We start from the raw sequence: 12,038 nt of genomic DNA on the forward strand, positions 1-12,038 counted from the left end.
GAATATCAATATCATGCATTCGCAAAATAGGGTGAACTGTCATTTCATACTGACTTTAAGTGTACACTAGCATATAGCTGAAAACTCGGTCTTTGTAATCTCAAAAAATAACCACACAACAAAGATCAGGTAAAAATGTTGTAAGTGTATTTTTGGTTTTGTAATATCATCAATGCAGCAAGTCAGAAATATCAACCTTCTCAGAAAAAAGCCTGAGGACAGCAATACCCCATATATCTCCAAAGAGCACAGAAAACCTCCCATCTCTAGAGATGAGGATATATCCACTTCTGTCGCCGTCTTACATTCTTAACACAAGCATAGAGACAGCATACAAAAGACAACAACAAACAAAATATTATTTTACAAAGAGGAAAAAATAGAAACATCTCTTTATCTGTTTACAGGTAGTTTGGTCACATGCCCATTGCATCGAAACATTTCAACCCTTCAAAGTCTTTTCTTCTTATATTGAAAAATTCTGCACTCAAAAAAATACTGGTAGCTATTTATCCGTCTACAAGTAGAAAACGTTCGGTAAAAAACATTCCTCCGTCTAAATTTTTCTTTATATCAGAACTGGAAATGATCTGGTGGGGAAACACGACCAGCACCACCCATGAGCGACGTCCACATACAGACACGCCACGAGAAAATCATTCACTTGAAAAGAAAATCACCAATGTCTGGTCAGACATGCTCTTAATGCTCCAAGAGAAAGCAGTGCTACTCCAAATTGAAACAAAATCCCACAAGTCAAGAACATAACCTCAATACAACTAACGTTTGGGCACTTTTCTTTGGTTAAAGGGAAAGTTTACCCAAAAAGTAAGCATCTTGACAATATAAACTCCAAAAGGAGATGTTTGGCAGGATGTTCATGCTGCTCTCTCCCATACAATGAAAGTGAATGGTGAACAAAGGCTCCAAAAAAAACACCAAAAACGCAGTTCATATGGCTTGTGTGCAATATTTCAAGACTTGAAAGGCATTTAATAATCTTAATTGAAGAACAGTCCAAAATTAAATTCATTATTCACTGAAAACCCGGTGTTTACATGTCTTGATGTACCATATTAGAATATACACAAATGTCAATGAGATTTGATGAAATTAAATTACTTAATGTTCCTCGTGCAAAAGTATCAAATGCCTTGGAATATAATGCACAAGTTATATGGACTATTTTTGGACCCTGCCACCCTCTGGTCTCCATCCACTTTCATTGTATGGAAAAGAGCAGCGTGAACTTTCTATTAAATTTCTCCTTTTGTGATCCAAGTCATATGGGTTTGCAACAATATGAGTATAATAAATGATAAACAAACTGCCATTTTTGGGTGAACTTTCCATTTAACCATTTAAAGATTATTTTAAAAAGCCAAAAATAAGGGATCAGCACCATTTTTAGGCCTTTTCATCTTATTTAAAAATAATCTGTAATTTATACATCTTGGCATAATCTTGAAAAAAAAAAAAAATCAATTCTTCTGTAGCTAGTTAGATCACATTCATATTTCAATTGTGATATGAATAATAGTCACATCTTCTCAGTGCTGGTGACGAGACTGACATGCTTTGCCCTGACACGCTGTTGTTTATGATTCTCAAATGGAAATGTAATAAAACTACAAATTAAAACATGAAATCAGGTCAAAAATGTGAGGCACATACAGTAATACAACTCAAATTGAACTTGTGGTGGCTTAAATACTCCAAAATGTGATATTTTTTTTTACAACCAGTAGATCACCAATACAGTCATCTATAATAATAAAAAATATCCCAATTGAAATCTTGTGGTGCTGTGAAGAATCATAAATTTGTAGAATTCCCCTTTAAAAAGTCAGTAGCTAAAGCATGGACAACCGATCAAACATGATACTCCATGCACGCTGTTTGTGTAGGCAGCAGAGCTCTGAAAAAAAGTCAAAGCACACGCATAAACACATACACAGGAAAACAGAGATACATGTCCACACGGCTGTAAAATAAACAAAAACACGTCACGTTTGCATGCTGACGTCTCGAGGGGATATTCCACGTTTGGTTACAATGCCATTGAAACTTGGTAGTGATATGAATCATGTTTTTTTTTGCTGAGCTGACCAAACGTCAAGCACAATTTACTTCCTCTTAAATCTGTAAACAACGTCGTGATGGATTTAATGCCCAAGAAACTCTGAGTGAGTAAATTGCATTACACAAACTGTCAATATTACATAATCCATCCTTTAGGAAATGATTTTGTACCGACTTTTCATGATTCGACTGTGTGAGCGTCGTTTTGAGTAAAAATGGCACTTTGCAGGATCGTACACAACAAATAAACAACAAAATGACAGCGAAACCCAGTCCATGCTTAGCAGCAGAGGAGCAAAACCAACAGGACACCAGTGCCAGGGTAGGAAAAAGCCCTTTCGCTGAAAAACGTGCATACAGCGGAGAAAACACGCTATAGAAAAACGGACGAAGACAAAACCGTCGACGATTAGCTGCAGCTACACAATTAAATAAGGAGATTTCGCTTCAGAACTCAGTTTGAGAGTTCTGCAGCAGTGCGGCTCAAAGCTTGACCTTTCAAACGTCCATGTAGTCATCTTCCTCATCCGACTCGCTTTCCAGAGAGGATTCCTGACTCGACGTCTCTTGCACCTCTAAAGCAGGCTGAGCGAGAGTGTCTTTCTTCACATTAGCTGCCGACTGAGAGGACAGGATCACATTCTGATGGGAAAACCAGACAAAGAGAAAGAGAAAGTTTTAAAAGACCACATTTTAAAAGTGTTCATGAGACACCGTATCTGAGGATGTGTCAATATTGCAAAGAGCTTATCTGCTTTCTTTTGAATTAGGAATGAATATTAGTGACGAGAACACCAACCTTGAGTTTTTGTTTGGTCTCCTCAGAGATGCTACCCTTCGGGGAGAGCAGGGTGGGCGTGGGGGGCGTGACTGTTATCTCTGGGGGGAATTTAGTGACTGTGGAGGGGATCACCAGTTTGGGCATGTTGGGTGGAATTCTGGACCGGATGCGACTCGCATCGACCTGCTTTGACTGGTCACTTTCTGTAAACAATCATTGACAAAAAAAATTTAATTTCTAAGTTTAGATGATTTATTATAATTCTAAACAATTGGTAATTAAAGTAGAGAATGAATAGGTGTTATAGAATTATGTATATATTTATAATAATATATATTAATTAATTACACTAATCTCTTATGCTCATCAAAGTTGCATTTATTTGACCACAAATACAGTACAAAGAGTAATATTGTGAAATTCTATAACAATTTAAAATAACTGATTTCTATTTGAATATATATATTAAAATCCAGTTTATTCCTGTGATCAAAGCTGAATTTTCAGCATCATTACTCCAGTCTTCAGTGTCACATGATCCTTCAGAAATCATTCTGATATGCTGAGTTGCTGCTCAAAAACATTTCTTATTATTATCAATGTTGATAACAGTTGTGCTGCTTCATATTTTTGTGGAAACTGTGAAACATTTTTTCATGACCCTTCAATGAACAAAGTTCACAAGAGCAGCATTTTGTAACGCTATAAAAGTCTTTACTGTCACTTTTGAACAAGTTAATGCATCCTTGCTGAATAAAAGTAATAACTGCTTTAAAAAGCTCAGAAAACCTCTGAATCGTGAGCAGACGTCACCTGTGCTGGTGTGTGTTGAGCAGGACGGGGGCTCGTGGCCGGCCCACTCCTGTGTGCTGTGGATCTGAGAGACGGTGGCCATCTTCATCTGCTGGCACAGATGGGACTCCTGCTGGCGGTACAGCAGACCCTCAGTAACCGGCTCCTCTCTGTCCTCTGCAGACACAAACACGCAGAGACACGTGCCATTAGTAAACAGATCATTTAGACCCAAATATCTCTTCAAATGGGCCACATTTTGTGAATGCAACATCAACTGAATTCTGTATTAATGCATCAAGTACATAATGCACATTAGTGTTATTTTAGTATATAAATAAAACTATGACAGCATTTATTAGTATTTTGAATTTTAGAGAAAATTTTCATTTCAATTTGATTAAATTTGTTCTTTGCTTTTTAAATGTTTTATATTTCTATTTAGCTTAATTTTATTTATTTGTTTTTCGCTTAAATTTCTTTCAGTTGGTTGCAAAATCAACATTTCTAATCTAATTTCTACCTTTTTAATGTTTATCCATTTTCTAATATTTATATTTGGTTTATTTCAGATTTTTTTGATGAAGGTTCTTTTCTTTAATATTTGCATTTATTTTTCAGTCTTCACTAAAACGTCGGAATAAAATGATAGTGTTAAAAAGATAGTGTTGTCAGATTGAGGTTACTATGGTTGTGAGAGTGACAACATTATTTAATGTGCTTAATATTAATAACCACTGACCATAAACAATAATATACTGCCAGTGTCTGTGTGCATCTAAGTATGTTTATGATCACTATGTATGTTAATGTCATTTGACATATCTGCTAATGAGGTAAATGAATTTTTGACGAGGTTTAAAACTGTGACTGCATTTCAAAGACAGAGCTGAACAACACAAATGTGATTATGTAGTAGTGCATGCACTTTCATTTAGCCTCAAGGACACACACAGGGCCTTTCTGCTGTATACATGCACACTTAACACAATCATGTACTTGGGCACTTCATCCTTGTTTCCTTAGCAACTGAGTATGAAGCACAGAACGAGACACAGCGAACTCAGTCTGTCTGCGTGTGTATCTTAGAAGAAGAAATGAGACAGACTCATCTTGCTCTATTAGTAATGAGAGTTTTGTTGAAGTTATGAGCTGCATGTTGATCCCTAGCATGCAGTGGTTACATAAAGTGTAAATCATAAACAGAATGTATAATTTCATGAGCAAACACACCCTCTGCTGGACACACGCGGAAACCACCAAACGAGTGTCGAACCAAAGCAGCATCTACTAAAATGCATGTTCGAATTCAAAACAATAAATTACCACACTACTTTTCTTTAGTATGCAGTGTACTGCGTGTAGCCTGCAACTTTTCGGTATGCAAACTATACCTACATGACCTTTGCCAAAATGTCTAGTATAATGTATCCCACAATGCAATGCACTCAACTTGACCTTTCAAGTGTGATTAATTACTGTTCTTTTCATCATTCTTTGATATATGTTTTTGATATATGATATATTTATATCATTCTCTTTCTTTTATTAGTCTACAAAATTGAAATAAAAAACAATCAGTAATACTGTGAAATATCATTACAAATGAAAATATTTTTTATTTTAATGTTTTAAAAGATAATTTATTTCTGTGACGTAAAGCTGAATTTTCAGCATCATTCCTCCAGTCTTCAGTGTCACATGATCCTTCAGAAATCATTTTAGTATGCTGATTTGATGCCCAAGAAACAGTTCATGTTATTATCAATGTTGAAAACAGTTGTGCTGCTTAATATTTTTTTGTGGAAAACCTTATAGGTTTTTTTTTTAGGATTCTTTGAAGAACAGCAAGTTTAAAAGATCGATTTGAAATAAAAATCTTTTATAACATTATAAAAGTTCTCACTGTCACTTTTGGTCATTTTAATGCACCCTTTTCGAATAAAAGAGTTAATTTCTTTCACTAAAATAATCTTACTGACCCCAAACTTTTCAATGTATTTCTGAGATGATAACAGCTAGTAAGTGTACTAATTTAAATCTGTACACTCACTAAATCATGCTGCATTAGTAAGTATATGAATTATATATTGCACAGTATGCAGTAAATATGCTATGTATTAAGCTAAGTGTTATAGACAGTAGATTTATTTATCACTTCCAAAAAATGTATAATTTAAAAGCAAGCAAGAAAGCCTATATGCTGTACCTGTGTGAGGCAAGAAGGCCATGCTTGCTATTGGCTGGCTAGGCGTCTTCCGCTGTTGTGATTGGTCGTGTTGGCTGGAGGGCGGGCAGTAGATCTGTGTTGAAGCGCTGTGCGTCTGTGGCTGTATGAGAAGCGGTCGAGGGGTCTTGCTCAGCTTGGCCTCCCCGTCCTGCGTTGGTGCTGAGTATGTGTGCGTGTGGAGGCACGGCGTGGAGAACGATGCTGGGAAGAAGTAGTCTCGCTGGTCTTTACTAAACTTGGGAGTGCTGGGTGCATCACTGGAGCTCTGAGAGACAGATGGGACAGAAAAACAGTGCCATGAGTTGACATCATCTCTTTCCATGCTTAAATGGAGCCAAAGAAAAAGTGACTGAAAGAAACAGTAAGAGAAAGTATGAAATAAGCTGATGACCTTCTTGCACAACTTATTATAAATAACCATTAATAACAGTTTTCTGTTTGAATATATCTTAAAATATAATTCATTTCTGTGATGCAAAGCTGAATTTTCAGCATCATTGCTCCAGTCTTCAGTGTCATATGATCCTTCAGAAATCATATGCTGATTTGATGCTCAGGAAACATTTCAGATTGTTATCAGTATTAAAAACAGTTGTGTTGCTTCATATTTTTGTGGAAACTGATACATTTAAAAAAAAAAAAGCATTTACTTGAAATAAAAATCTTCTGAAACATTATAAAAATCTTTAGGGTCACCTTTAAATGCATTTACTGTCACAAATTAATGCATCCTTGCTGATTAAAAAACTTAATTTCTTTCAAAAAATGTTTTTACTGCCCCCAAACTTTTAACCTGTACTGTATTCCTGAGATAATATCTCACTAAATTATAAACATGTAATGAGGTCCTGCTGTTGCATACTACGGTTTTAAAATAAACTATTAGAAACCAAATAATATTCAACAAGCAGCATTTTAACTCTTAGAATTAGTATAACAGCAATACAGCCACTAAAACAACCAATCAATGAGTAGGAAACACGCTTGTTGAGCAAATATCCAATCAAAAGCTCACGCTACAAACTCGAACATCCAATCAGCTGCATCCGTGAGGCCTACCTGTGAACTAGTGTTTCGTATTGCCCTGCCAAGGTCCCTCTATCAAGATGGACGATTCAGTAGATACTCAGCAGAAAAAGCAAGCGAACAGGCAACCAAACTAAGCAGCTCTGGGTCCTGTGTGTGTGTCTTGAGAGAAGCACTCAGGGACACGCTCACGGCTCCACAAACAAACTACACCACAACAGAACCAGCTGTTGCCATAGCAACAAAGCCAAACCGCAGCCAATAGCTGATCAAACGACCACGCACTCTCTCTTTCTGGAGAGATCTGCTCCGTCTCTCTCAGAAGTGTTGGACCGGTGCGGATCACATCTTCTTGTGCACTAATGTTCAGTAAAAGCTTCCAGTAGGAAGGATGGAAACTTTTATGAAGCTGCACTGCAGCATATGATGAAAGAAAAAACTAAACTTTTCTTCAGAAGAAAATATGAGTGGTGCTTGTATGTGTGAAACTAGAACAAAAAAAGGTTGCTAAGGTGATCTGGGTGGTTGCTAGGGCAGAATGTTTTAAAAACATTCTGCAATTATAGTAGTACGTGTGATTGCCAGGGCGTTGCTGAGAAGTTTCTGCACTTTTATAAATAAAGGTTCTTTATTGGCATTGATGGTTCCATGAAGAATCTTTAACCTTTATGGAATCTTTGAATTCCACTTAAGGTTTTTTTAAAGTGGAAAAAGGTTTTAAAATGATCTTCACGATAAGACAAAGAAGGTTCTTTTAAGAACTATAACTATATTAGCATCATACTAGAGGTGGGCAATATACCGGTAGACACGATTAACCACGGTTACACGCTCATGTGACGTTGCTGTGCTTTTAAGTATTGTAGTTTGCGGATTGAAAACAAGTGATTTTAAGCTGTTGAAATGCAATCAGCAGCGAAAGAGAGCTCATTTCGCGGTATGCGTGCACTGTCAGAGAGGAGCGTGCATGTGAAGATGGAGCTCAGAGCGCAGGAGTAGGAGTTATTTTGCCGCTTTACAGGCCTTGAGCGGTTAAATACACACACTTGTATGTGTCAAAATGCCAGTCTTTGCAATTATGATATAATTTAGGTATTAAAGGTGCAATAGATGATTGTCTTCAGAAACATTTTTTGTTATGCTGGTTGAAAGTCTCTTCACATCCCGATGGCAATCATTAAGTTAAGTGGTCTAAATGTATTTATCTGTATTTATATATTCTGTGGAAGGGGTAGGACCAAGAAACGTTCGTCCAATAAAAACGTTTTTATTGACTTTCCAACCTGCCTGTCAACATATGTATTTGCATACCTCTGCACACCCTGTTCGCGCAGACAGGATACGTCATCAGCGCGTTCACGCACGCTGTGCAGACAGAGCGAGAACAGCAGACAAACATCAACAACCCGATCTTCCTTCCTGGTATTGTAGTACTTTTACTAACATGTGCCATAAAGTTTTCTCACTGGTGAATGACACATGATGTAGCCCAATTCCAGTCCTCTCTTAGTTAACACACCTGATTTTTTTTTTTTTTTTTATTTATTTATTTACAGGGGCAATGCACATTAATAAACATAAATGTAAATGTGCCAGAATTAGCCCAAAAGGCTATTTTACATCTGTATTCAGATAACTAGCTCAATAGAAGTGAGCTCCGTGCATGAACTGTGCTCCGATTGACATGCTCCTACACAGTGTTCACTGCTCTTTACTCCCTGAGCAGGGAAATCCTTTGATTTACTTCACTTTGGAACATTCACTCACGGATTTGCGCTGCACAGAGTCTTCACACAGACGAAACTTATTAGAGAAGTGTGAAGTGTGACATAATATACCTCTGTAAATAAATATTATTTAAATTTACGTCTCGTACACTTTAATGCTTTGTATGGAACATATACACTCGCTTCGAACTGGAATTGGGAACCGCTGATGTAGCCTATTGTAGTAATGTTGTCTCTGGTATTCTAGTCTGTGAGCCTATATGCGTGCAGGGGGCGTGGCTTTAGACGGCGATTGCAGGGAGGGTGGGACGTTCACTTTCAGTGCTATCACGCTAAAGTTAGCATTTTCCAAGATCTCCTACTGCACCTTTAAGTGAAAGAAAACAGCTGAGAAAGCAAGCACACATGTTAACAGTACTTTGGATCCGGGTAGCTCTTAAAGTGACAGCAGTCTAATGTTCCAGCTCCCTGTCGTTCATGTTAATCAAACAACAAAAGAGAGAAAATCTCTCACTGCTCTTGACTAAATCGCTTTTATAACTTTAATAAGAAGAAATATATATTTAATTTACACAGTAAAGAATATGCATTGTTTTTATACATTTGATTACTTCATATAATGAATGTAGCATTTCTTTTTTATTTGTTCTACTGTAGTTTTTTGCCTGTATTGCTTGTAATTAATTTGTTTTTTGAAATTAAGGCTAGTATTAGTTTTTTTTGTGATATTGACACTGGTGACAAGAATTATGAAATTTCTATGGTATCAAAAATGTAGATATCATAAAGACCTTATTTAAAGCAAAAATGAATATATTGAGATATATATTGTTACCGTGAAATAAAAGTACTCGTATCGTGATATAAGATTTTGGTCATATCGAAAAGCTGGGAGGTTTTAAAAGAGTGCTGAGGGAATTATACAAATAAATATATGAATTAATTAATTAAACGAATGTACCTCTGAAGGTTCTGACTGTCTTCAGAAATGATTCGATGGCATTTTGTTTTCATCTTCGCTCCGTGTAATGCCTAAAGGAAGTGTTCTTAATCGCAATACTGATTTGTCCAGTACTGTCTGGCTAAAAATGGACCGCCCTGCTGTAAATTTTGACCGGTTGATGGAAAACAAGCTTATGTGGATTCTACACGTTTAAACAATTCAGATAAGTTATCTAGAACTATTTATGCACCAGATAAAATACATATAATCATTTATTAATAAATTATCACTTTGACTTAACCCTTTTCTTTATTTAAAGGCTGAAATGTGAGGTTTACCTTTATATGAAACTTTTTCAAAGCTTTATTTGAACATTTACATTAGATATTTGAACATGCTATTAAACTGTTGTCAGTCAAGTTGCCATTTAAAATCCGAGCATCATTGGTAATGTTATGGTTTAAGTGATTATGCAAACAAAAAGTCATTTTACTTGCTGTTTGTTGATTTTTACATATAAAACTTGGTGAAGTGATTTATGTGTCTGTACTTTTTGAACATCTCCAGCACATTTGAACAATACCGTGATAATACTGATAACCGTGATCATTTTGGTCACTATAACCGTGATAAGAAATTTTCATACCGTTACATTCCTAATTCCAATGATATTGTTCCTCTAAGTCGTTATTGTTACCGCCATGGTTTGAACTTTTAATGAATTATAATGGTAATTAAAATTTTATAATTACAGTTATTGCCCTTTGTGTGAATGTGCCTTAACTCCAAGGTATAACACTCGTAGTTTATTTCATTGTTAGTTAACTAAATGCATAGTAATACGCCAAAAATAAGCAACCATAAACTTACAGTCTTGCAGTCTGACTTGGAAAAGGGAAAAGAACTGGGACACAACGTTTCCCATCTGAGATATCTGGTCAAGCCCACAACTCTGACATTATTTATTAAACATAAACAAAGATTCCTCTCTCAGCCACAATATCTGATCCAATGTCAACACGGCGACAAGAATCTGTTCTCAACCAGCACATTTTGACCACAAGGGGGCCAAATGGTCAAACTAAAGCAGAGGCCAGTCTTAAAACAGTGTTAACGGAGAGAGGTGTAGAAATGAAGGAATTCATTTTCATTTAATGGTAGGCTTCAGTTAAACAGAGTTCTGCTGCATGGAGCGCAGGAGGTGCGTTGGCACAATCCTGTTACTATGGAAACGCTCCTGCTAGGTACAGCGTGCTTTAACATACAAGCAGCACAAACCCACGTGTTGAGCCGTCTGTGCTTATATACACGAGTATGCTTAAATATGGACTAACATGAGGATGTGTGTCAATTTTTATTTTAGTACACACAAATGTGACTGTGACCTGCAATTTGCATAAGAGGCAGATTTTTGTAATTGCAAGTAAACAGACTGTTGGTAAGTGGCTGATCATCTGATACAGCAATTATGTAATTATAAACGCATAGCCAAATATTAAGTGAATTGCCCTTAAAATATTTATTTATCATGGTATCCAACGTTTCCTTCTAACCATAATTGTTCCCATAATAAAACCGAAGTAACAATTTAAACAAAACAGCAGAATGACTCAAAGAAGATCCCACACTACTGTGATGTTTACAGTAGTAACAATAACTGTAGCGACTAGCTTTTTAGTGGTGTTTGTGCGACACACAATGCTAGGATGTTGTGGCTAGTTTCCAGACCATTGCTATTTCATTGCTAAGATCCTCAATGTTCTTAACTCACATTTCTATGTGGTTGCTATGATATTCTAGTCTCTAGATAGAACTTGGACCTTGAGTATGAGCAATAGTAATAGCAATGTGGTCAGCTAACATAAACAAATGACCATACAATAATATTAATAATAATACTAATACTTTAAAACAATATTTTATTATATAAATAAAACATTTAATAATTATATTATTATTAATGTAAAAACTATTTTAAAATAAATATTGTATAATATAAATTTATATTATATTATATTATACAATATTTATTTTAATATAAATTAATATACAAATTTATAAATTAAAAAATAAATTAATATAAAAATGTAAAAACATCGTTTTAATAATAATACTACTAATAATATCTTATTTTAAAATTTTACAATATTTATCTTTATATTAATAATAATAATAAATAATATTATTTGTTTTCTACAGCTTTCATTTTAGTGGAAAACTGCTGAGACCCCTTAAAGCTTCCCCTTTTTTGACAGCAGATCTAAAAGTGACTCTCATTACCAGTTATCAAGTTTCACAAATTTTTACTCACATTTGCTGTTTTGCGATTGTTAATTTTGGACCCTGGCTGAGATTGTAAAGGTGTCCCGCACACACAGTCACTAGATGGCGCTGCTTATGCTGTTGGAAGCTATGGTCTCCATATATGAAATGCATTTTAAATGTATTTGAAAATGC

At 35.6% G+C, this 12,038-nt stretch overlaps 1 protein-coding gene across 7 annotated transcripts in view; it reads right to left on the reverse strand.

The window, feature by feature from the left end:
• Positions 1-125: 125 nt before the first annotated feature.
• The window catches only part of cabin1 (calcineurin binding protein 1), a 115,896-nt gene continuing 103,983 nt past the window's right edge, over positions 126-12,038 (reverse strand). For all 7 annotated transcript variants that reach the window (XM_058785876.1, XM_058785875.1, XM_058785878.1 and 4 more), the window contains 4 exons: positions 5,865-6,150; positions 3,677-3,832; positions 2,882-3,066; positions 126-2,724 (listed from right to left, as the gene is read on the reverse strand). In XM_058785876.1, coding sequence (XP_058641859.1) covers positions 2,581-2,724; positions 2,882-3,066; positions 3,677-3,832; positions 5,865-6,150 — 771 coding nt within the window. In that variant the 3' untranslated portion in view covers positions 126-2,580. The remainder of the gene's footprint in view (positions 2,725-2,881; positions 3,067-3,676; positions 3,833-5,864; positions 6,151-12,038) is intronic.

This window comes from Onychostoma macrolepis, chromosome 08, assembly GCF_012432095.1.
Source record: "Onychostoma macrolepis isolate SWU-2019 chromosome 08, ASM1243209v1, whole genome shotgun sequence".
In the NCBI taxonomy this organism is placed as follows: Eukaryota; Metazoa; Chordata; class Actinopteri; order Cypriniformes; family Cyprinidae; genus Onychostoma; species Onychostoma macrolepis.